This window comes from Thamnophis sirtalis, unplaced genomic scaffold (genome assembly GCF_051295495.1).
Source record: "Thamnophis sirtalis isolate CommonGarterSnake01/CBP01778 unplaced genomic scaffold, rThaSir2_p1.2 scaffold_3, whole genome shotgun sequence".
Lineage (NCBI taxonomy): Eukaryota > Metazoa > Chordata > Lepidosauria > Squamata > Natricidae > Thamnophis > Thamnophis sirtalis.
Window position 1 is genome coordinate 167,243,029 of NW_028261383.1, and position 26,472 is coordinate 167,269,500.

General features: G+C 43.1%; 1 protein-coding gene across 1 annotated transcript in view; it reads left to right on the forward strand.

Moving 5' to 3' along the window:
• HDAC6 (histone deacetylase 6) overlaps positions 1 to 26,472 on the forward strand; it is a 46,638-nt gene that overhangs the window by 1,036 nt on the left and 19,130 nt on the right. Inside the window, exons 3-20 of the mRNA XM_087710794.1 lie at positions 510 to 598; positions 10,785 to 10,869; positions 11,525 to 11,565; positions 11,659 to 11,755; positions 12,830 to 12,927; positions 15,176 to 15,280; positions 15,822 to 15,890; positions 16,091 to 16,217; positions 18,171 to 18,236; positions 19,636 to 19,695; positions 21,347 to 21,436; positions 21,525 to 21,631; positions 21,757 to 21,824; positions 21,988 to 22,165; positions 22,633 to 22,761; positions 23,044 to 23,212; positions 24,109 to 24,242; positions 24,439 to 24,507. Coding sequence (XP_087566920.1) covers positions 510 to 598; positions 10,785 to 10,869; positions 11,525 to 11,565; positions 11,659 to 11,755; positions 12,830 to 12,927; positions 15,176 to 15,280; positions 15,822 to 15,890; positions 16,091 to 16,217; positions 18,171 to 18,236; positions 19,636 to 19,695; positions 21,347 to 21,436; positions 21,525 to 21,631; positions 21,757 to 21,824; positions 21,988 to 22,165; positions 22,633 to 22,761; positions 23,044 to 23,212; positions 24,109 to 24,242; positions 24,439 to 24,507 — 1,781 coding nt within the window. The remainder of the gene's footprint in view (positions 1 to 509; positions 599 to 10,784; positions 10,870 to 11,524; positions 11,566 to 11,658; positions 11,756 to 12,829; positions 12,928 to 15,175; positions 15,281 to 15,821; positions 15,891 to 16,090; positions 16,218 to 18,170; positions 18,237 to 19,635; positions 19,696 to 21,346; positions 21,437 to 21,524; positions 21,632 to 21,756; positions 21,825 to 21,987; positions 22,166 to 22,632; positions 22,762 to 23,043; positions 23,213 to 24,108; positions 24,243 to 24,438; positions 24,508 to 26,472) is intronic.

A 26,472-nucleotide genomic window follows, 5' to 3' on the forward strand; every position in this document is an offset into this window, starting at 1 on the left:
AAATCCAGTCTAAACTTAAATATGCTGACTGTGCAACCTTCCATAATAATACCATCCATCATAATAATTTACCCTCTTCTACTCCTATATTGTCATTTGGCACGTTCTCTTTTTCCTGAACGTATTGAATTCAAACTATTGCGAATGAAGGCAAATATACGTGTCCCAGGATAATATTGCAAGATCCAGTCTAGCTCGGTCACTGGGACCAGAGTTTACTCTTCTGAGTTTTTGGAATCAGACTGGAGCCCATCCTCAGGGAACTTCTCTCTACCAGAAAGTGTAAACTGTCAAACTATTGTACCCATATACCCCGTAGCATTTAGTCCAACATATTTGGAGAGTGTCAGGTTAGGAAGAGCTAATAGAGGATATTATATCGTATCTAATTGTGCTCCTGTGAGCAAGAAAGAGAGAGTGAGTATCAAGGTATGGCCTTATTGGGGCAGTTAAGATTAGAATGTTTTTCCTGCATGCACCACTTTTTTGTGTTGTTCTTTCTTAAATAGGATCTTACTTCAGAATGTGCTGCTCCCTTAGGAACTGGACTGATTTGTGATAATCGAATGACGGAATTTTGCTGCCCGTGGGATGAAAGGTATCTAGGGGGAAAGGATGGGGTTTTGAGCCTTAAGTGTAATAGCTGAGATGTATTATTTTAATTTTTAGGTCTTTTAACTTTCAGGATTTTTTTTTCAAGGTTACAGTCTCTTAATCTCTGTTTTGCATGTGCTTAATCCTAAAATACTTTATTTGCCTTTCATTTCTACTCTATAGTAATAAATAATTTCTACTCTATAGTAATAAATAATTCATTATATAATCTTTAAAGTTTTTTTAAAGAATAGCGAGTATTTGAAAATCTCAACAGTATCTGACCCAGAGATTACAAATAAAATGAATTGCTTGATGAAATAATATTTCATCAAGAATCTTCTTGGAGTACAGTTGGCTGCTTTTAAACAACTTTTAGTAGACAAATTAATGAAGGATTGGTAGCTCAACAAGGAACCACCTGGTTCCAGGATGGCCATATTCAGAAACAATGGGCTTTAGAATCCCACATTCTGAAAAGTTAAATGAAATGAAAAGGATTTTACCTTTCTATCTTGCTTCAGAATTTCCTCCAGGCAGGTAGCGAGCAAGTGCTGGGAACAAGCACTGACATTTGTCTGTTTCATCAGCACTCACTTTAACAGAGCTCTCTTAATCAATACAGTTAGGATGGAAGTGAACATGATTTGCTGGTGATTTTCATAAATTCTTCTAAGGTGCAAATACATACTTTCTCTAACGTAGAACCTCATTTCAGTAGGTAATCATGGATTTGGAGCTTTTGTTTTGTTTCTGATCAATTGTACTGGGTAATTGCTCAGGATGTATTTAAATTTTAAAAAATGCATTGGTTGTGTGAATAAAATGTCTCAATTCAGTGAGGAAGAGCCACGTAATCTTCCTGCTTCCTGCAAGCAAGGTAGGGCCAGGCACCTGATGCCTTCTATAAGTTTCAGAGTTCCTGTCCCGTCTGCCTCAACCAGCATAACCAAAATAGTCCAAAATCAGAATATCAAGTTGTCCCCATTGGTGTAGGTTTATCCAAACCTGTTGTATGACAGGAAATCCTTACCAAATGATGGGTCAGGAACCAAATATTGTTGTAGTGTCAGCTCGCAAAAGCATTTCTAGTCTGCTCTCGAGTTGCCATTAGAAGCAAGGGGGAACACTTTCCACACATACTTTCTTCAAATTTTGAATCTTACCAAAGCCGGGTTGTGAGGCGTACCTCATTGGAGAATGTGATTTATGATACAGACTGAAAGGGGGGGGGCAGAGGTGGATTCCTACCAGTTCACACCTATTCGGTAGAACCAGTTCGTCAAATCTACCGAACTGGTTAGAAGAGGTTCCACCAGTGGACCTGGAAAGCAGGCCACACCTACAGAAGAGGTTCCAAATTTTTTTGAAACCCACCACTGGGGGGGGGGGGGGAGAACAGGTCAAAGCTGGGCTGTAACTTACATGCACCAGAGGAGACCTCACTGGAGTAGATGCCCGACATGTTGCTCCTAATAAATCATTGGATTCCTTTTGAAACTTGCCTCGAGACTCATGAATTAATTAGGGCATCTGTCGGAACCTTGACATCTAGCTTTAATCACTGCCTCCAGCCCTCGTAGTTTCTCTGAACCATTCATTTAGTCCTGGTTTTTCTGTTCTGTTCTGGTTTTTTTTCAGAAAACCTAATATAATTTGTAGTACATGTAGACATGCTTAAAAACTCACTTTGCAGAGTCAGCCTCACTTCTGCCATTGCCTTTCAAGTCATAATACTTCCCTTGAATTTCTTCTAAGTTACTGCGGGTAACCTATGCTGTACATGCCAAAATAAAAATGTTTATTACAGTGGCCAATATCTTGTGAGATTCTGAAATCTCACTCAAAGCCCTGGGGGCAAAAAATGAGATTTTCACCAAAATTCTTGTACGATATTCAGTGGGAAAATCAAAGTGCCATGAAATTTAGCTATTTTAAAACATAAATTTTAAGTAATGAAGTAATTTTAATTTTATTTAAGAAGTGGGACCTTTGCCCATGCACTTTAGTAGTGTCTTTCTGATTCTTGATTTACATGATAACTTAGAAAAAAAATCAGTTATGATATATTGCTAAACATGAAGGAAATGTTTGGGAACCACTGCTAATATAGCAAGAGGAATATGAAGTAGAGGAATATTAAGATGGCTTTGAAGCGTGACCCGTCAAAAGCGCGTTCCACAAAAGCGCGGTCGACGAAATCACGTATGTGACGTCATCACAACGCGACGAAAAAGATCGAAAAATTGAAATAAAAATTAAATTACAGCAAGCCGATTCACATAAAGGTAAGGGTTAGGTTAAGGGTTAGGGTTAGGGTTAGGGTTAGGTTAAGGGTTAGGGTTAGGGTTAGAGCGTTAGCGTTACGTTTAGCGTTAGGTTAAGGGTTAGCGTTAGGTTTTTCGTTACGTTAAGGGTTAGGTTTAGGGTTAGGTTTAGGGTTAGGTTTGGGGTTAGGTTTGGGGGGGTTAGGGGAAGGTTTTAGCTTTATTTTTACATTTTTCGATCTTTTTCGTCGCAATAGCAATAGCAATAGCAGTAGACTTATATACCGCTTCATAGGCCTTTCAGGCCTCTCTAAGCGGTTTACAGAGAGTCAGCATATTGCCCCCAACAATCTGGGTCCTCATTTTACCCACCTCGGAAGGATGGAAGGCTGAGTCAACCCTGAGCCGGTGAGATTTGAACCGCTGACCTGCTGATCTAGCAGTAGCCTGCAGTGCTGCATTTAACCACTGCGCCACCTTGGCTCTGTGATGACGTCACAAACGCCCTTTCGTCGACCGCGATTTTGTCGTCTGCGGTTTTGTGGTAGAACCCTTTGAAGAGGTATGTGACAGCCATTATGAAGACATCATAACCTGGAAAAACAGGAGGGGTTGAGGAAAAAATGCCAGATTTTCCCACCTTGACTGTCTTTAGTATAAGAGGAAAAAGAGAGGGAAACTGTCAGGGTGTCAGGATTCTATTATAATATCCTGTATCCTAATATCCTATCCATGTAACAACCATGTAAAGTTTCGGTAATTTTATGGCAGCTAACTCCTGACCTGTGTGGATTTCAACACAAAACCCAAAGCAAATACAAGAATCACTACAGGGTTTATTAAGCAGCATGTTTTAGTGGCACTCCCTCTAAAGAATATTGAGAAAGATGCTAAAGGGGACCCACTTTTATTTATACCTCTCAGAAAGGAGAGAAAATGTAATGCGTAAGCAACAGATAAAATCATGATGCATATTCATAACTACTGGATTGCAAGTTACTTCCTGTGCCTGTTTAATAAAACAAAGAGTAGGCATAAAGCAATAAAAGGAGAGGAAAGCATCTCCCATAAATCAAGATGAGGCAATTTTGGGAATGCCAGATACCAAAAGGAAAACATCTCCCATTAGTACTTTAAGGATAAATCAATGGGAATTGTTTGAATAAGATAACAGGCTATGGTTCAAAGCCCAAATCCTTGTAACTCTTATCAGTTTGATTTAGCCCATTCCATTCAACTAAAAACTGATTTTCCCCACACCTGGCTTATCTCAAAAGGCTGACACCAACATGGTGTTTGTAACTATCGTGCTTTCCTATGACTCTTATACTGAATGGAGGATTTTTTTATTTGCTTTGAAAAATAAAAACCAATAACAGTGGTGAAAAGTGGTTGCAGAATTCCTCCCTCAAGGATCTTTTTTGCAAAGGGAGGATTCCCTCCATTTAGATCATGGCGATATTTTTCTCTAGTCATTGGAATGAGGGGTGGGACCTCCCTTGCCAAAACCAATATCTCATTTATTCTTATGTTGCTGAACTCATGTTGTGATTGCTTTGGGTACCTGTTTAAAGGTTCCTACAAGCTTCCAGAGTTGGTGATTTCTGCCATATGGTGCCTACTTGAAATACCCATGAAGGCAGTGGAACTCTCTTCTCAATAGATAATCAAAAGATATGGATAGGAGATAGATTTCTCAAGATCAGAGACTTGGATTAGAATGGTTAATAAATCCTTTGAAATGCTGCAAATGATGGTAGATTTTTCCTCCTCCTCCTCCTCCTCCTCCTCCTCAATATTCTGTCTTGGATACACCATTATGTACCTGGACTAAAATACTGTCCAGGTAATCCTTGGCTTATTTCGGTTCATTGAGCAACTGTTCAAAGTTATGATGCCATTGAAAAAAATGGATGTACAGCCAATCTTTGAAGCTCCTGATATTGCAGCATCCCCACAGTTATGTGATTGCAATCTTGGGCGTTCGGGTGTCTCATTTGCAGTTAGGGAGCTGGAGTCATATCATCATTTGCAACCTTCCCTGCTGGCTTTTCACAAAGTAAGCGAGAAAGCCAGCAGGGAAAGTGAGAGGTTACTCAGGTAAGTTACTCTCACCTTTTCTCCCTCCTGCACCAATCTCCTCCAGTCCTGCCCAGTCCATGCACAGCCTCTTGCCAGCTCTCCCAGGCCATCCCTCAGTTTCCTCCAGCCCCTTTGCCAAATGCTCTTGCTGCTTACCTGGGACTTCTGCCTCTTCCCAATTAATGACCTGCATATTTTGGGTGAGCACATTTTAGGCTTTAAGACTGCATTCCTTAGTGATGGCAATCCTGGTCTCAATTGTCGTCATAACCCGAGGATTGCCAGTGTGTGAGTGCACTTCCAGAAAGCATATCCTTAGTTTTGATGGTGTCTCGGTTCACTCATATTGTAGTATTGACCTGCCTTATGATGATGAATACTCTGGATTTTGTAAGAAAATAGGATGGAAGAAAGGTTCTTGTGTAAAATCACGTGGCAGGAAATGCGATGTAATAGTCTGTGTTCCTGCTGGACTGCTTTTCCCTTTTGTAATCAATTGAAAGCAGGATTAAAGTCTGAAGTGAATATGTTTCATCATTCCAAACCACTGATTTTTTTTCCTGGCAGAGGGAGGAAGAGTAACCTTGGTTTGGATGTGGGTAAATATATAATTCTGTTCTTATTTCCCTTTGTGCTGCCTGTAACTCTGTGGTGTGTGTGTTTATTCCACCCACTTGGCTCACTTTTCCGTGTAATCTCAGTGTAATTCCCTGGATATGATGACCATAATCCTTTTATTTCTTCCCTGATTCCTCATTGGATTCTTCATCTCCAGCCCTAAATAGCAGCCCTCTACCCTTGATCCTTGTTCATTGTGAAGTTTCCATCTTAAAATCCTTCATTCTTCTTTGTTAAATGCAATCATCCTTAAATTTGGAAAAAGAAACGCCATTGGGTAATGCTGGAGTCCTAATGTTCACCTGTTACGTGAAAGGGAGCCCCAATGAACACAAACAAATTCACTTCACCTTAAGTTCGCATTGGATCTTATCCACTTTCACCTAGAACAGGATTCGATACACTTAAGTAGACTCAGAATCTAACTTTACTATACAGATCCTATCCATTGTGCCCTTTCTAATTTAATAGTATTATGGGGAACGTGAAGCAGAAGAGACTCGCTCAAAATGGGCAACAAGAGAGATTGATCAATCATAATACGCTGTGTATTTGAATGATTATTTGTGGCTTACAACCAGTCACATTAAAAACATCCATAAATTTAATATTGATTGATGTAATGGTCTGTGGGAATGTCCTTGAAAGATGGGAGAAGGAAGAACCGAAGCCAGGGAAAAGTCAGATAAGCCCACAGAAGAAATGTGGAAAGGACAAGTGACTCTGAAGAAATTTCCTCTAGTTTCTTTGACTGTAAAGATGAGGGGAGAGAAATGTGCTTTCATACTTACTTTTTGTAATAAAGGTAATGTTAGTACTCATGACATTGGCTTCCTATCTGGACTATCTCAAAGGGCTGATATTTAAATGTTAAAATATTTGCTGCTATCTTCCATTACACATCAGTTCCCAAATGCCCACAGAAGAGGATGGCTTCAGTTTGTTTCCTAAACGATGATAGGGTGAGAACTAGTTGGAGATCAAGGGGTAAGCAAAAATCAGGAGCTACCACTGAAAATGCCCTTCCTAGGTCTCCACCTGGTGGATCTCTCTAGGAGTGGGCACCTATAGCATCTTTTCCTAGTCACATTGTATAAAATGGGTAGATTCTATCTAGAGGAAGAGTTTATGAAAGCATTAGAGAAGCATAGGGGTTAACCTGCGAAAGTGATGTCTATTCCATTCTGATAATATTAGAGTCCTTTTGCAAAATCAACAAAGCAAAGGGATTATATTAATGATTTTTAAAATAATATACTTCAGGTTTTATTTTGTCCTTTGCAAGCATGAATAGACCCAAAGTATAAATGAAAAGAATTTCCCTGCTTCTAGAAAATGCTATCTTCACTGGAATAGGAAAGGAGTTAATAACCTTTTAAATGTTCCTTTCTATATATAGGTGTTCTAAATTTGTGAGAACACTGTATCAGCACTTCTGTATTTGCAATAACAGTTGACTCTTTGTTTCCACCCTGTACAGCTCTAAATCATTCTTCCTCTCTCCTCATAATATCAGTGAATTCGTGATCTACATTTACAAGCCCTATAACAGCCCTTTTCAAACTGTTTTATCGGACAACTTCGATCATTTCCCAGTCAGCTATCACCACATGCTATCTACAAATATTTGTAGAGCATCAGCTTAGGAAGAATTGACTTTGACAAGTCTAGAAATATTTCTAAAAAGTCTGCTTTGGTGCATACAAGAGAGGACCCATCCTTAAGTTCCGAAATTTAGCACGAAGATGCTTCTCTTGGTCACCTGTGGAGATAGCTAGCATTCATATTTAGCTGTTCTGATTTTAAAGTCGTGTTTTTCTTTCTCTCTCGACACAAATGTTACCATGCAAATATTCTGCATTAACACATTTTCCATGTTTGAGGTGACATGATCCGAGGCTGAGAACCATCTAGCTCTCTTTTGCTGCCATATTTAGCATGCTTCATGTTTGACCGGTGCTTCATGACGCATCAACGTAAGGCTAGTGTTCTTCTGGAAGAGTGACAGATTTTTCTTTAAAAAAAAATATATATATTTTACTGCTCTTTTGAAAGACTAGCAAACCTGTTTTTAAAAAAACAGAGCTAATGTGTTCTGCATGCAAGGTTGATTTTAATCAGAGAAGTGAGCTTGGCTACCAGCTGTATGTCTTATTCTGAACCTCATGAGTACATTACAGATTTCTCAATGCTTCTGCTGACAAAAACTTTTGTGTGTGGCCATACTTCTTATTATTGCTTTTATTACTTTGGGTAGGAGGTACCAGTTACCTACTCCAGTGACATTGTATGATTTTTTTAAAGATACTTCTCGCCCAATCTATGTCAAAACTTAGATCTACTAGCTTTCTAGAAGACTGATAAAAATATATTTTAAAAAATCAAGCTGATTAACAGGCTTGGGAGAAGGAGGAAGATGTAGAGAACTGTCTTAAGGTATCTTCTAATTTCCCTCCCTTCTTCCACTTCACATCCTTCTTTCATGCCATGAGGCTACCTTTGGGCATATGTTAAGACCAGCAGGCCATATTAAGAAACTACTTGAGTGATGGGTTACTGAGGTGGGCACATCTGTGGCATGCATCAGGGAGTCGGACATTATGAAAGGTGATTAAAACCTCTGTCCCAAGCCATTGTTCACAGTCACCCAGGCTCAGTTCCCATTAAGAAAACTGGTGGTGTTTTTTCCTACCAGCCGGGTGTGCGGGAGGAAACTTAGCCAGGAAATCCATCAATCATTGTCCTTAAATTCTCCTCCAATAAATAGCAATAGCAATAGCAGTTAGACTTATATACCGCTTCATAGTTTCAGTTTCAGTTTCACTTTATTTGTATGCTGCCCTTTTCCCTGGGGGGACTCAGGGCGGCTCACAGTTCAAAGGGGGGGGGAAGGACAAACAATTTACAACATAAAAGGGCTTTCAGCCCTCTCTAAGCGGTTTACAGAGTCAGCATATCGCCCCCACACTCTGGGTCCTCATTTCACCCACCTTGGAAGGATGGAAGGCTGAGTCAACCTTGAGCCGGTGAGATTAGAACCGCTGAACTGCAGATAACAGTCAGCTGAAGTGACCTGCAGTACTGCAGCCTAACCACCGCGCCACCTGGGCTCTTGAGGGCAGGACTATTCACCAGTTTTATTACTGATGCAGATTATTGCTTGGCAATTGGCACAACCCAAATTATGCTGACATACTTTTCTGTCCACTCGAGCATTGAAAGGATGCACGCTAAAGCTGCCACATAGCGCATACAGAATTGCTGGCTAAACATGAAGTGGCTTCCACTCCTAGCTAACGTAGCAGGAATTGTTCCTATTGCATTCAGTGAGGCTAGCTTTCAGTTTTGGCATAGTAATTTCAATTTCGTGATTTTTTTTTTAGCAGTATAAATCTTTTGATTTCAGGCCTACTTCCAAAATTTCATTTCCATGGAAAATCTAAAAAAGGACAGCGCTATCAATATATGAAGACTCTGTCACTATTGCTTGGGATTGCTTAGCTAATGCTTATTATTTTATTGTTTTTCTTTTTTTATTATTATTTTCATGTTGTCTTTTTATGTCCTTGTAAGCCATCTTGAGTCGCCATGTGCGAGTAGGCGGCAATATAAATTTTCTAAATAAATAAATAATGTCCCCGCTTCACAGCCGCTATAATAAGCACACACAACTTCTGTCAATTCAAAGGCCACAGCAGATTTTGCCTGTTGCTTGGACCATGCTTTGAAAATATGCCTAGCTAGGTCAGTTTTAGGAGGGGATTTTCCCAGATCTTTCAACCAATCAAATGTCTGTGGTTGTGCTTGACAAGAGCACAGAAATTCTATAGAGCAGTTTCTCCCAATATGTCGTCCTTTAGAATTGTTAGGATTATTCTGCTAGGATGGTTCAACATTGCCTCCAGTAAAATGGTCTGGAAACTCTGAGCTGTCTTGCTCTTCTGCCTCTGAAGGAAACTGTGTTGGTGTAAGTGCTGCATAAGCAGCAGATGAACGTGATTCTACCGTGGTTTTTTACTTGTTTTGAGGAAGAGAAGGGTGAAAAGAGCAGAGCTAGCTTCTCAGCCAATTGTGTAGAAGGTCTTTATCCATAGAAGTCTGTTCTGACCCCCCTCCTCCGTCCAGTAACGAAAGCCGAGACAAGCTTAATTAGGCTGTCCTTTAATAGCAAGACCAGAATCTCGGTGGCTGAAAGCCAAGCAAACAAACAGATAAGGAACTTGGCAGCAAGTCCGACAAACCTTGGCAGCAATCCAGCCTGCCAAGTTAGTTAACGTTCTCTTTAGTCAAAGTGTTGACTTCTGCAAAAGGGGCGTGTCACAAGCAGTCTTTTTTATAGTCTGGAGAGGAGCCTCATAACCACCAGTTGAGCACAATTATCTCCTGTAATTGCGTAATTACGTAGCTCTTCAATGACGTGCATCCAGGAACAACTCACTGCTGGTTTTTGGATCACTCTCCCTTGTCTCCTCCCCACTGGTCCAAGGCTCAAGAGCCACCTGGTGGCCAACCAGCCTCTCTGCGCCCTGCTCGGAGTCGGAACCCTGTCCAGGGTCCTCCACATCCTCCAGGGCCGACTCATAGGGCCCCTCACTGTCAGAGTCTGGTGGCAGCTCCAACGGCTCCTGCTGGGCCACAACAGAAGTCATAGAGAAATAGCTATATACGTGGCTTCAGGGCATTCCCAAAACAGTGCATCTTCACCATAAGCTCTGGAAACTCTTTCAGTGTGGAAAACTCATCCCTGTTAATATATGTGTGTGAACTTCCAGATCCTCTGTAAATTAGGATCTCTTGCACAATCTCGGTTATGCAGATTCAAAGGGCTTTGCTCTCGCAAGCATTCCCGCATTATTTCCCGAATGCGGCTTCTGCTCCCTAGCTCTAACATTTGTATCCCTAACTGTCTCCCTTCCACTTTATTTCCTCCTGTTCCTCCTCCCTTTAATTCTGCTCCACCTGTTATGATGATACCCATTACAATGGTTTAAATGCCCTCTGCCATTCTCCCACTGCAACCACAGTCCACACTTCTCCCTTCTCCCTTGCTTTACTGCATTCCTGAATTATCCAGATAAAGAATGGGTTCTGGAGAAAGACTGCCTGCCCACCCTTGTTTCTTTCTTCTCCAAACCATCTCAACTCCATTACTTGCCTCTGAGTTAATGAGTTGTTGATCTGTCTCTACATGTGCCCTTTGTTGTCTTTCTTTTTTTTTTTTAGTTTCCCAGAGTGCCCAGAACGACTGGTGACCATTCGGGACAAATTGCTTCAGTATGAACTGTTGGAACGATGTGTCCCAGTGATGGTAAGAGAGGGAGCAGATGAGAACAAGCAAGAATTTGTGGACAGATTCAGGATAGATTGCAGTGATGCAGTAATTGGAGTAGAAGTGGGCAACCTGCAGCTCTATCCAACGTGGGTTTTTTTTAGTCCTCTGAACTCCATTTCTTTCTTTATTGGGAGGTTGTTAGTTGCAAAGTTACGTCCGATCCATTCTGGGTCCTCCAGGCCTTCCTGTCCTCTACCATCTTCTGGAGTCCATTTAAGCTCACATCTACTGCTTCGATGACTCCATCCAGCCACTTCATTCTCTATCCGTCCCATTCTTCTTTTGCCCCTTTGCTGGAATCTTTCCCAGCATTAGGCTCTTCTCCAGTGAGTCCTTCCTTCTCATTAAGTGGCCAAAGTATTTGATATTGTGAGGTGGGAGGCATAAAAAATAGCCAGGTTCCCCTAACAGATAAGTCATTTTAAATAAATAAATTAAATTTAGCATCTAACAAAGCGGGCTGCCCCCAGCCACCAAAAAATTCCCACTCCAGCTTAGAGAATCAATGTTTGGGGAGAAAAATGTTAGACATCTACAACATGTCCTGAGGTCCTTGAAGAAGTCGGGGAATGAACATGTGAGAAGCAATCAGCAGAGAATGAAATATTTTTATTATTATCTCTCCTTGCAGGGCCGAGAAATTTCTGAGGAGGAGATTCTCTTGGCTCACAGGTGAAAGCAAATCTTGGAGTTGTTGCAGAGCTGAGGGGTGGAGAGGCAGTGACTGAGCTGCAGCTGAACATGTGATTATCTCTTTCTTAACAGTCAAGAATACTTGACCAGCATGAAATTGACTGAAACAATGAGCGAGACTGAGTTAAGGTCTCTGGCAGATACCTTTGATTCTGTTTACCTGCATCCAGTGAGTATCTTCAGAGTTATGTTTAAAGGCAGAAACGTCTAGTTTTTGTAACTAAAATACTTTTGGCAGGCTATACTCTTTGGAAACTTCTAGTGATTTTTTTTCCTGAACTACAAGCAGCACTGAATTGGGGAATGTCACTCATTCTAAGGCTGTGTTACACATATCCTTGCCTAATAGCAATAGCAGTTAGACTTATATACCGCTTCATAGGGCTTTCAGCTCTCTCTAAGCGGTTTACAGAGTCAGCATTTTGCCCCCAACAATCTGGGTCCTCATTTTACCCACCTCGGAAGGATGGAAGGCTGAATCAACCCTGAGCCGGTGAGATTTGAACAGCTGAACTGCAGAACTGCAGTCAGCTGAAGTAGCCTGCAGTGCTGCATTAACCACTGCGCCACCTCGGGGGAAAACCAAGACAATGGGTATAAATTATACTGTATAAATACTTTGCATAGCGGTACATCTGATGGAACAATGTGTTGAAGTCTATGTTCTGGCATCTTATGGAGGATTCTTGTAGAAATGGGCACGTGGAGTGAAATTCTCCAGAAATAAGGCATCACGGTTTTGGGAAAGGGAGATCTGGGAACAGGGAAAAATATAAATGATATTATAAGATTTTTCCATATCTTTTTTTCCCTCCATTGCTATATATTTTCTGATCCTTGTAAATAAAGTTCTCCATTCTAGGTAATTTTTCCTCTAACGTTACTTAAAGAGGGGAGTGGGGGTGTTTTAAACCCATTTCTGGAATTTAAAAAAATTAGTATAGTAGCTCGAACAATAAATTATTCAGATCCTATAATTTCCTCCACTGCTAATTATACATTATTAAGTATAACTTGCTATTGGATTTGGGGCTTCTTGGTTTGTTTGTTTGTTTCTTTGCCCCTCCAGATAAACAGATCTATCCATGTCCTGTTTTGTTTTTTTCTGAAGGGGTGGGGATGGGGGTGGAGCTAAAGACAAGCAATTTAATGGGATTCTGAGTTTCCATCTGTTCTTCTGCATCAGGAGAAACCCTGATACTACAGTAATATTTGCTAACCTGATTTTCAATTCCTGCCAAAGAATTTCTACCGCTGTGCCTGCCTTGCTGCTGGTTCTGTCTTGCAACTCGTGGAGAAAGTGTGGTCCGGAGAACTCCGTAACGGTCTCGCTGTGGTCAGGTAAGGTGCAAATAGATTATTATTTTCACTTTTGCTTGACTCAAAACGGCAATGCAGTGCCCCTTGCCTATAAAGCCCTTCATGGTATTGGACCTGGGTACTTGAGAGACCGCCTGCTGCCAGTTACCTCCCATAGACCCGTTAGATCGCACAGGGTCGGCCTCCTCCGGGTTCCGTCTACCAGCCAATGCCATCTGGCTACCACCCGGGGGAGGGCCTGCCTTCTCTGTAGCAGCTCCGGCCCTTTGGAATGAACTCCCCGCGGAGATTCGGACCCTCACCTCTCTCCAGGCCTTCCGGAAAGCCGTCAAAACCTGGCTGGCCTGGGGTCGATGAGTTCCCCTCCCCTCTCAACTTGTATGGTTGTATGACTCTTGTGTATTTTAATTACGTGTATTGTGTTTGTATCCCCTTTTCCCCTTGAGTTGTTCGCCGCCCTGAGTCCCTCCCGGAGAAGGGCGGCATACAAATAAACTAAATCTTAATCTTAATCTTAATCTTAATCTTGCCATGCCTGTCAGACGGTATATATACCATTTGACAGCCCCCTTGGCAGTAAGGGAAGGGGCACATTCTCACAGTGATTTGTGTACACAACCAGCCCAGAAACATAACTTGTATTTGCTATCTTTTTATTTCTTGCCCACTAGCCAGTAGAGAAGAGATTTCACTTATCTACAAAACAGGCTTTCTAATCCGCTGCCTTCCAGATGTGTTGGATTTAACTCTCAGAATCTGGTTGACCATACTGGCTAGGGATTCTGGGAGCCAGTTCACATCCAGAGGGCCTCACATGGTGAAGGTTGCTTTAAATAACAACAGGGTAAAACTACAGTAAAGCAGATGGAAAAGAAAAATCAGGGTGGATAACTCAGCTTAGGGAGACTTTGACTTACAGCCGATCATTTAACAACCATTTACTGTCACCACAGCATCAGAATGTAAAGCACTTCTAGCCGTTGTAAAATATTGTGTTTCTGCCCCTCTGGTCACATAACCTCATTTCAGATACTTGGTAACGTATCCATATTTATGAGTGATTATTAAGTGCTTTGGGATCATGTAATTATAATTTGCAATGTTCTCTGCTTACTTGTCCAGAAAGTCAGCGGGAAAGCAGGCAGGTTGTAAGCGGAACTGGTATTGGATTTGAGGTTCATTCCCTTGGCAAGCCAAGGGATTCCCCCTTCCATCCAGGAGAGGTGAAATCCTCCCATGTGCCTTGAGGAATGGACTTCAAATCTGGTGAAAATGCTGGTGAATGCTAGCATTCTGAAAAGCTCACAGCACTGGCGGTTGTTAGCATTTTCCCATTTGCAGGGGATGCTTAATGACTGCAGCAGGGAGAGCTGGAATGGTGGTCGTTAAGCAAAGCGGTTATGTGGCATCTCAGTGACCACTTTGGTCAACAGCCAAGTTTCTGGGCCCAGTTGTGGTTGTAAGTGGAGGAATATCTGTAAAGGCAGGATTGTCAATGTCTTTTCTTCGTGTGTATACATGTGCTTGTTTATGGAGGATGGACATGATAGTCTAGCCCAGTGGTAGTCAACCTGGTCCCTACCGCCCACTAGTGGGCGTTCCAGCTTTCATGGTGGGCGATAGAGGTTTTGTCCGATACTGAAGGACTTTCCTTTTTTAAAATTTAATTGACTTTTAAAAAAAAATTCATAGCATTATTTAAAAACATTTTCATTAGGTTTTCATAAAATCACCATTACTGTGGAACCGGTGGGTGGTTAGAAAATTTTACTACTAACAGAGATACAAAAGTGGGCGGTAGGTATAAAAAGGTTGACTACCCCTCTAGCCGATCCAGAAGGAAAATACGTGATGGAATTCACCCATCTTAAAATTAACAACCCAAAGCATTGTATTGCTGTCTTCCTCTCTTAATGAAAAGGTGAGAGGATGTGAGAAAAATAATGATTGAATCAAAAAGAAGTGATACCTTAATCTCTCTATTTTTTTTCCATATGAGAATATATTCACTTACACCGTATTGTAAGAACCTTATATGAAAGTATCCAGAGTGACTCCTCACAATTTTTAAACTTTGTGTCCTTGAAGATGTATGGGAATGGTGGCCCAAGCATGGTTTCTTTCGCATTCAGAGCAGAAGGTGCAAAAAGCAATCAATAACTCGCACTGTAGTCACACTAACATTTAGGCCTTCTTTTCTTTTTTTCCTGAATGGCTGGGCTATGATTTTCTGATTCTACATCAAGCCACTGTATCTTTTGGGTTTCAGGCCTCCTGGACACCATGCTCACCGCAGCAAGATGAATGGCTACTGCATGTTCAACAATGTAGGCATTGCAGCACAATATGCCCGACAGAAATTGGGGGTGGAGCGGTGAGTAGCTATGAAGAGGAAAGATAACAGTTAAGGCTGGTTGTTGGACAGCTTGCCACAAGCATGAGCCAATGTTCTTCCATTCCTCTACATTATGTGGATGGATGGATGGATGGATGGATAAGCCAAGGTGCTGAATAAATACAAAGTGTTAGTTATTTGAACAACTAGTCCTAGTCATTCCACACAGCTAATTTTTTGGAGGATGTGTCTCATTACCCAGTTACAATCCACTTTGGTCTTCCATTGAACATCTACTAAACAATCATTTCTATTCTGTTACTGCCCCTAGAACTTTAAATCATGAAATCCATGCCTGTATCAGTGGTCTTGACAATATCACTGCTTTTATAAGGAATCCTGGGAATAGTAGTTTAGTGAGAGAGCGGAGATGTCTCCCAGCCCACCGTAGGACTACAGTTCCCATGACTCCTTGAAGAGATGCTAGCAATGGGATTGATGCTAGCTGACTTTTCCAGATGCTGCATATTTCATCTACTTCCTTTTTCGTTCATTACGTTTGCATGTCCTTCTCTTCCAGGGTGCTTATCGTTGACTGGGATGTGCACCATGGGCAAGGCCTTCAATACCTCTTTGAGGACAATCCCAGGTGACTAATCGAGGGACGAGCTTTATTTAACTGGAGAACTTGGGACATTTCTATAGTGGATGTGGAGAGCTGGCAAAAGCAGAGCAAATCAGTTTGGGGTTAAATACAGGCTGCGCCCAGATTGGGTTCAGGGGGCTGGGGCTGGTCTAGTGGCTTTGTTTCTCTTCACTGCCTGAATCTGCCGTGACTGCTTTTCCTAGCGTCCTTTATTTCTCCATCCATCGCTACGAAGGAGGGAATTTCTGGCCCCACCTTCCAGAATCTGACAGTCACGCAGTGGGCAGAGGTCGGGGAGAGGGATACAACATCAACGTGCCCTGGAACCAGGTAGGGAAGAGTAGGGAACTCTTCCCAGGTGGTAGGGACATGGTAGGCTGAGATTGTCGGGATTGATAATTTGGCAGTTCTCCATTCTGGCTAAAGTTGCTTGCATGTTGCCTTGTTTTTTTCTTGAGAGCAGTTGCAAATAGAGCCCTTTGGCTAGCCTACCTAATATGGTTTCAGTATTCCCAATGACTCTCCTGGCTGCTGGGGCAAAAAGTGGGAGGAGCTGAAAATCTTTTACAAATAGGCAGATCCCTGACTTTGCTAGTATATATAGTAGCCTAGTTACAAGAGGGAATCCAAGTTGTACGTGGATAAGTTCAAATTCTGATGTAGCTTTTTTAGGGGGTAAGGTAGGCTTCAGATTAGAAAAATCTCCCCATCCTCTGCAGTTGCTTGGAAATGGCCTTTTCCCTTTGCAGTAGCCACTGGTATGAGGACCTGTTACTATAGGCTCTCCCAGTACTACTCAGCTTCTTACAGCTGATAAACCAAGTTCACATATCACTCCAAACTTTGTTCTTGAAGCTCCTGAATAAATCTTGGTTGGGTTCACACCAGGGGTGAAAACCTCCCAGTTCGGCTGAACCGGCAGGGATGATTGGCATCAGTTCTCTGAACCAGTGGCAAAAATCCCTGGTGGCCCCGCCCACACTTGCCTGGTCACCCTTGTCACCACTCACCTCTTCCAGCCGCTCGACCCGCTCACCCAATCCGAACGTTTCTCCCTTCCTTCACAGCAGAGCTGCTGCAGCCTGTCCCTTTAAGGTAGACCCAGGGAGGGAGGGGCCCCGGGGGAGACCATAAAGGGAGCAGCATCTCCACTGTGAATGGAAGGGAAAATGTTTGGATTCTCTCTGCCACAGAATTCAACATTAAATGCAGCAGAGACAATCTGAACGTTTCTCCCTCCATTCACAGCAGAGCTGCTGCAGGCTGCCCCTTTAAGATAGTCCCCGGGAGGAGGGGGCTGGGGGGGGGCATAAAGGGAGCAGCAGCTCTGCTGTGAACGGAGGGAGAAACGTTCGGATTGTCTCTGCTGCATTTAACATTGAATTCTGCGGCAGAGACAATCTGAACGTTTCTCCCTCCGTTCACAGCAGAGCTGCTGCAGCCTGTCCATGGTACTTCGAGCCACGGGAGGGAGGGGGCCAGCGGAGACCATAAAGGGAACAGCAGCTCCATTGTGAATGGACTCACACGCACATTTTTTCCTACTGGGTTCTGTGGGCGTGGCTTGGTGGTGGTGGGGACCATGTGACTGAGTGGGTGTGGCCATGAGTGACATTGAGTTGGCCATGCCTACTCAGTCACAGGACCCCACCACCAAGCCATGCCCAAATAACCGGTAGTAAAAAAAAAATTGAATTTCACCACTGGTTCACACTGAATAGTAAACCATCAAGTTTTCATTCTCAAATACAGTGTCCTTTTTTCAGTGTAGTAAACCAACATTAAAACATTGTGGTTTGGCATGCTGGGTGATGGTTTAGTGTAGTTCAGGGGTGTCAAACCCGTGGCCCATGGGCTGGATGTGTCATGCACTGGCCACGCCCACCTGGTTTTAGTGAAGGGGGGGGAGTCACGATAGGACAACGTGAAAACACGGGTTTGACCCCCCCCCCCGGTATATTTCGTGAATCCATCCACCGTGTTTTAGAATCTAGAAATGAGCTCAGATTCAGAAACCTATTACAAATCATGACTACAGATTACAGCTTAGTTTCTTAAGATGGATTCACACATCAAAACAAACAAGCAGACGTTTCAGGTCTGATTTCTTTTAGCGTACGTAATATCAGATCCGTCAAAGTTTATGACCTTCCGTACTATTCCTATGTGACATCAACAGTAGCTGCTATCTTAGCTAGAATGACCGTGCTGTATGTGTGCATGTAAAGATATTCCTTGGGGATTTGCTTCAAACTCCTTTGATGTTTGCTTCTATCGTTTTAGACAGGAATGAGGGATGCTGACTACCTCTCTGCCTTTTTACATGTCCTACTACCGGTGGCCTTGGAGGTAAGCAATGGGGCATACAGCATTTTGAAAGTATGGGCAATCCAGTCTATCCCTTGGTTTATTTATTTTTTATTTGTATAGTTATAAATTGTCCAAAAAAGTAATCCAAGGATCATAAACAGCTTGTTGTAATCCAGGCTCATACAATAGGAAATGCTGATGGAAGCATTTCTTAATCCTTTCCTGGATGACGTGCTATTTTGTACTGTATTGTATTGTATTGTATTATTTGTATGCCGCCCTTCTCCGGGAGGACTCAGAGCAACGAACAATTCAAGGGGGAAAAAGGGGAACATAAAAAGACAAAATACAAATAATAAAAGTAAACAACAGTCGCACAACCATACATGTCGAGAGGGGAGGGAACTCATCATCCCCCAGGCCTGCCGGCAAAGCCAGGTTTTGATGGCTTTTCAGAAGGCCTGGAGAGAGGTGAGGGTCCGAATCCCTGCAGGGCGTTCATTCCAGAGGGCCAGAGCTGCCACAGAGAAGACCCTCCCCCGGGTAATAGCCAGGTGGCATTGGCTGGTAGATGGCATTCGGAGGAGGCCAACCCTGTGAGATCTATTTAACATTGTTAGTACGATATTCAAGAGCTGGTCTTGACCTTCCTGCCTTCCTCTTTCTCTTGTTATAGAAACAGACTATCTAAAATAGTAGGTTGTATTAAAGCCATCCAGGGTCACTTAGATGAGATGGGTGGTGTAGAAACTTAATTTTAAAAAATGCTTAATCTTCTGCTTTAATTGAAACACAGGTGAGATTGTGCAGAATTGGGAAGTGTTTATGGGAAATTTGTAGAATCATAGAGTTGGAATGAATCTAGAGTAGTGTTTCTCAACCTTGGCGACTTGAAGTCCACCGGACTTAAAGTCGCCAAGGTTGAGAAACACTGATCTAGAGGTCATCTAGTCCAGCCTTCTGCTCAGTGCAGGATCCATCAGAGAATCTTTTGACAGATGCCAATGCAACTTCAGTTTAAAATCTCTTTTGGTGTGTGTGTGCCATTCTGTTCTTCTAGCTGACAGCTCATTTACGGCCTGTGTACATTTGAGGGTGGCATTGTCATCCATTTGAGTTGTATGGTCTGCCCAAATCCTTTGCCAAGTTTTCTTCTTGCTTTATGGAGCAGAAATTTGGTGAAGTCAGCATTTTCCCCTCCTCCCTCTCCTTCTCCCCTGTCCACTGCAGTCTCCTGAAGCAGTTTCATACTCTTGTCAAGTCATAATACAAAAACCCAGCGAACATTGTTCTATATAAAAGTATCACAAAACAAACAATCCTTGGCATAGAGCTACTCCCTCAGTCTTGTTCTTAAACTCTGGGAATTTCCTGGCATTTGTTCCCTTGGCTTCCCAATTGGATAATTTATTCTGGCTCCACTGTGTTTTGTTTGCAGTTCCAGCCCCAGATGGTCCTGGTTGCTGCGGGTTTCGATGCTGTAATTGGTGACCCTAAGGTAAGATGATTTCTTTTTTTTCTCCCTGCAGAGCCTTTCTCAGCAATTTTTAGATATTACAATCTATTTTCTTCCCGGTACTCTAGATCAGTGTTTCCCAAACTTGGCAACTTTAAGACTTGTGGACTTCAACTCTCAGAATTCTCCAGCCAGCTCTGCTGGCTGGAGAATTCTGGGAGTTGAAGTCCACAAGTCTTAAAGTTGCCAAGTTTGGGAAACACTGCTCTAGATTAAAGTCACAATTACGTTCTGGAGCCGTGATAGGCAACCTTTGGGGAACCGGGTACCGTAGAGATTTAGGGTAAAGAAATAGACTAGGCAAGAAATAAGAAAATACTAATGTTAATTGAAATTCAATAAAAAAAATAATTCAGACATTAATTTGATTGTTCTTTGTGTGTTTTTAATAAATTCCCCTTTGACAGATTAAAATTGCAATTCCGTGGCAACTTCACACCCCTGCCACCACTTGCATATTTGCATCAGGTGTCAGGGGGCAAGTACAGGAAATCCTTGACTTACATCAACTCACTTAGTGACCGTTTGAAATTACGATGACACTGAAAAAAGTGACACGACCGTTTCTCACGCCGTTGTGACTGTTGCGGCATCCCGATGGTCACGTGATCAAAATGCAGATGTTGGGCAACTGACTCATATTACGACCGTTGCCGTGCCCCAGGGTCACGTGTTCCCCTTTTGTGACCTCCTGACAAGCAAAGTCAGTGGGAAAGCTGGTTCACTTAACAACCATGTTACTATCTGCAGTGATTCGCTTAACAACTGTGGCAAGAAAGGTCGTAAAATAGGACAAAACTCACTTAGCTGTCTTCTTGATAAACCTGCTTGACCAATTCTGCAACAAAAAAGAATGATTAATAGCTAATATTTTTGGATGGGGGGGGGGGAGTTTGACAATGTTTAATCCCCTGTCCTGCTTGTAAGACCTCCAGGTTGGTGTAAGAGGAGTAAAACAAGGTTGTATGACTAATCATGCCTTTAACCTTAAACTTTATGAATGGTGTGGTACCTGATGGTAGCTTTGATGAATAATTGGATGAAGTAGATGATTAAGCTGGCTGCCCACCATAGACCATCCCTGAAACCGTGACCCGTCAAATGCGCGCCGACAAAACCACGCTGAAGAAACCACGCCCGCCATCAACAAACAACATAGTGGGACAACGTTATAAAGGGTTAGGGTTATAACATTGTTTTTGCGTCCCACTATGTTGTTTGTTGATGGCAGGTGCGGTTTTGTCGGCACGCATTTGTTTGTGAACCCCTGAAACCACAGGGCGGTTTACTGAGAATGAGGGCTGGACTTACCTGAGTTAGAAAGAGGACTTTGAAGTGTGGGACTGCCGGTGACAAGGACAGACCTAAGATCTTTTTCTAGAAAGAAACCCTAGAGCTTCAATTAGGCAATGCAGAAACCGCTCCACCAACCTTGAGGAACAAGGAATTTTTACATTCCCATTTCTCTTGTCGCAGCCTTAGAGATGTTTCCGGGAGTCTGCTGCAATAGAACTAATTTCTCTGATAGTGCCTTGTGGGGTTCCCCCCCCCCCATTTAATTTAATGTATCCCCTCCCTGATTCATGCCTTGCTCCCTTGTGCCGAGAGTGAAATCAATCTTTGCCCGTTCTAGGGGGAGATGGCTGCCACTCCAGCGTGCTTTGCTCACTTGACACACCTGTTAAAGTCACTGGCTGGAGGCAAGCTGGTTTTATCTCTGGAGGTGGGTGACTTTCCACTTTTGGGCTGGGGAACAGGGTTGGGCTATCTCTTAAGGAAGCCACCTAGCTCCTCTCCTTTCACTATCACAGGGTGGGTATAATCTCCAGTCTTTGGCCGAGGGAACCTGCATGGTCCTTAAGACTCTTCTAGGAGATCCCTGTCCACGGATGGACTCACCTTTCCTCCCATGTAGCAGGTAAGAATGATATTGAACCACAGCTCCCTGCTGCCGGGTGCTTTTAGAATCAGCATGTTGGAGCAAATCCAACCTTCTCCTCCAAGCAAAAGTCTGATTAAAGCACCTTCCTTTCCTCCCATCAGTGCTCTCAGTTCAGTGTCTCAGACCATTGCAATTCATAGCAAGTACTGGAAGCACCTACGGAGGATCAGTGAGTGAATGTAGCTCTCTTTTTTCCCCCCATTCCTCAAAAGCAACTAGTCGGTGGGGGGCATCTTTCCTCTCAATTCCTTTCCACTCTGATTGACTGTCAGACAATTGGGACTGCAGAGGACACTCACGGAATCTTTCTCTGCCTCTTCTGCACAATTCAGGTGCTGATGTGCCCCAGGAGGATGGCAAGCTCAGCATAGCTTGGCCACCAGCCAGCCCTCTCTCTGTAGCCGATCTCCTCTCCGGCTCAGTGGCTGAACTGATACAGTCTCAGCCCCCTTCTTGCACTGGGCTAGTCTATGATGAGAAAATGATGGAGCATTACAATATGTGGGACAGGTAAGAATTTCAGACGTTGTCTAGGTTTGTTGAATTGAATCTCTCCATCCTCTCTCTCTCTCTATGTATAATTCATACATGAGGTTTGGCTTCAGCTGGTGTAGAAGAATAAAATATAACCCATGAACCAACCAGCTGGTAAAGAGAATGTTTTTAAGCACACACAGCACCAGTTCCCCGGTTATAACTCTGATTCTCACTTGAGTTTCTTTCAAGGGAACATCTAATTATTTTTGGAAACACAGACTTGAAGGGCTGCACTTTTCTAAGATATTCACCAAAACCCCAAAATATCAAATGATATTATCAAATGATTCAGCCACATTGCCCCCAAGCATCTTTGAAACCTAGTGTGACTCTGTCCTTAAAGTCGTTGGAAAGGCAGAGGATTTCCCCCATATAAAAATGTTCCTTAGGAATCGGGACTTTCTGTCATTCTTAGTTTCTTACCTTTCTTTCTTTTGTAGGCAACATCCAGAGTTGCCTCAGAGAGTATCCAGGATCTTCCAGCGCCACAGGGAGCTGCATCTGACAGAAAGGTGCTGCCGGCTCCCAGCCCGTCTTGCCTCTGAAGAAGAGCTACGAATGTGCCACAGGTTCTGATGAGTTCCATTCCAACTGCCTTTTCAACAAGGAGAGGAGTGGGAGGTCTCACAAAGCAGGGTTGGGAGTGGTGCCCATCCATGATGCCCGAAGCTTCACCTTCTTCTTTTTCTTCTTTTAAATATAAAGAAGGACATTGCAGTGTTCTCCAACCAGGTGCCCTCTAGAGGCATTGGGTTTCAGCTCCAGAACTAGACCTGCTAACAGAATTTTAGAGGTTGAAGCCCAACCTGTTTAATCTGCTGCTTCATTGCCTCTTCTCCTCCTCTCTGCAGCCCGGCTTATGTGGAGACATTGAAGTCCACAGCCACCATGAAACCCCGTGACCTGCATCGCCAGGGTGACCAGTACAATTCTGTCTACATCTGTGCCAGCTCCTATGAGTGTGCCCGGCTGGCGGCTGGGTCTGCATTCAGTGCAGTAGAGGCTGTGCTGTCTGGGAAGGTGAATGCCACGGCAGAGAGCAGCAATTAATTCAGCCAGTCTGCTGCAGATGATATCCTTTTATCCAGTTGCTTTCCTAGGACCTTTGGACAGGCCTAGCTCTAGCAAGTGCAGGGGTGGGTTCCTGCCAGTTCTAACCTCTTCTATAGAAGAGGTTCCACAAATCTACAGTGCCGTTTAGAACCGGTTCCAGCTCCCTCCCCTCCGCCCGTCCGCACATCATCAAGATGAAGAGCGAGAGGAGGAATTCTGGGAGTTGAAGTCCACAAGTCTTAAAGCTGTCAGGTTTGAACACCCCTGGGGTTTTTTTTTTACTAAAGGGTTAGGGGTGCAAGGGTCTTGTAACGTGACAGCTTTAAGACTTGCACACTTCAATGCTAGAGTTCCTAAGCCAACATGACTGGAGGAGGAATTCTGGGAGTTGAAGTCCACAAGTCTTAAAGCTGTCAGGTTTGAACACCCCTGGGGGGGGGGGGTTTCTAAAGAGTTAGGGGTGCAAGGGTCTTGTAACTTGACAGCTTTAAGACTTGTGTGCTTCAAATGCCAGAGTTTCTGAGCCAACATTTTGGTTGCTAAGCAAGAGCGTTGTTAAGTGAGTTTCACCACATTTTACAAGTTGGCCACACCCACCCCGGTCACATGGCTGCCAAGCCACTCCCACTCAGTCACATGACCGGCAAGCCACTCCCACCCTGTCACATGGCCGGCAAGCCACTCCCACAAAGCCACCCCTACAGAAGAGGTTCTAAAAAAAATTTGAAACCCACCACTGACCAAGGGGAATGTTCTGTAGATCCCCTTTTAGCTTGGCAGAAATTCTCTGCACAGGTCCCATTGCTCTCCTGAATTTTCAATACAGTACCAATCCCCTATTGTTTCTTTTTCTGGGTCCCTAGACTCATAATGCTGTGGCCATTGTCCGCCCACCTGGACACCATGCTGAATCAGATGCTGCCTGTGGCTTCTGCTTCTTCAATTCAGTGGCTTTGGCAGCACGCTACGCCCAGCGCTTGGTCCAGAGGCGGTTGAGGTGAATATACTCAATAAGAACATGATGGGTTTTTTTGACTAATTAAAGCAGATTTAGTCCTTTAATTTTCTTCCCCAAGAGTTCTCCTGGGAGTGGGGATTGTAATTCTGGGATCTCCATAACAGTTAACATATATTTTAACTGAACCGAACCAGGGAGTTTGATTTACTGATCTAATTTTGGTTTTATTTCTCAGGGTTATGATACTAGACTGGGATGTTCACCATGGCAATGGAACACAGCACATATTTGAAGATGATCCCAGGTGCTGTCTATCATTTTTCCCCCATTTGAGGAAATAGTGATGTTATATCCTATATAGAATAGGGCAGTGTTTTTCAACCTTTTTTGTGCAAAGGCACACTTTTTTCATGAAAAAAATCACGAGGCACACCACCATTAGAAAATGTTAAAAAAAATTAACTCTGTGCCTATACTGACTATATATAAAGTAATTCTCCCACGGCACACCTTACACTATGTCACGGCACACTAGTGTGCCGCGGCACAGTGGTTGAAAAACACTGGAATAGGGAATCAAGGTTCTTTTCCCTTTGCCCAGCTAGAGGTCACTATTAAGGATCAGTTTTTACCAAAGGGGGACATTTTAAAATATTCTGCAGTAATACTCCTTCCCGCTCACCCGTTTCATAGTCAAAATGTTTCCTTTTTCTGTGACATGAAATGATACAAGTATATTAAAACAGGGAAGGGAAATTGGACCCTGAAACCAATTTCCCCCCGCGCTCAAACTAAAACAAAGAGTAAAATTAAACACGCTTGTGGTGCTTGCATTAATTTTGATGCATGCTCAGACTGAAAAGAGTTTTAAAAACATGTAGAATTGTTTTGCTGAAAAAGGCCTCCATTCTTCCTTATAAAATTCCAGAAATATAGCCATACCATGATGGTATGTTTCCAAACAGGAATAGAGGGTTAAATTGCAAAAAAAATTGACAAGGGTTTCTAGTGGCCTGTTATCAAATAAAAAGGATAGTCTGCTCTTCTGGCTTTTAACGTTGGCAGTTAACATAAAGATAACTTTAGGGGGGGGAAACTAATATTAGATTTCTGTATGGAAAGGCTGTACGTTCAATTCTCCCGTGAACATAAAAATCTGGACTGGGATTGGCTTCACAAGACCTACCTAGCAAGAGAAGTAGTATATCATCTGAAGATCAGTCAGTGCTGTGTTAGAACGATTCAATTTAATTCCCAAATTGTCCAATATTGTTTCTCCCTGCCATCTGTACAATCCAAAATAGTTAAACCTCTTCTTTCATTGGTAGCAGAGAATAGCTGGGCCCTTCTAGGACTTATCTTTCTTCTTCCTTCCCTCCCTGGTTGCCACTGCAGTGTCTAGGAGGCCATTGAAAATGGCAGCTTTCTGACTAAGGATCTGGAATAACCAGCTGCTAGAACAAAAAGATTAGTGTTATTTAAAATAACATCAGATGTCAGCAGCTTTGTTGTGATCACAAGTAGCAATTATTCAAGAGTTGTTCTTCTCCTTAAGATAGGTAGGTAGGTAAGGTGTGTGTGTGTGGTGTGAGTGGGTGGGTGGGTGGATGCAGGTAGGGAAGTATTTAGATAGATAGATTAGATAGATAGATTAGTGTTCTGACCCCCCTCGTTCCACACCCAAGCACACTCCGAGCCAAAGATAAGTTACGGCATTTAATTAACAGACAGGTCCTTGGCAGCAAACCAGCACAGACAAGCTTGGGCAGCAATAAACACAGATAAGGCTTGGCAGCAATCCAGCCTGCCAAGCTCATAATAATGTTCTCCGACATTTGTCCCTGCGTTGACTTCTGCAAGAAGGGCATGTGCACAAGTAGTCTTTTTATAGTCTAGAGAGGAGCCTAATGACCACCAGCTGAGTGCAATTACCTCCTGTAACTGCGCAATTGTTTCTGACGCCTATTAGCTCTTGGGTGCTGTGCATCCAGGAACAACTCACTACTGGCTTCCGGCTCACTCTCCCTTGTCTCCTCCCCACTGGTCCAAGGCTCAGGTGCCTCCTGGTGGCCAACCAGCCTCTCTGTGCCCTGCTCGGAGTCGGAACCCTGTCCAGGGTCCTCCACATCCTCCAGAGCCGACTCATAGGGCCCCTTGCTGTCGGAGTCTGGTGGCAGCTCCAACGGCTCCTGCTGGACCACAACAGATTAGATAGATAGATAGATAGATAGATAGATAGATAGATAGATAGATAGATAGATAGATAGAT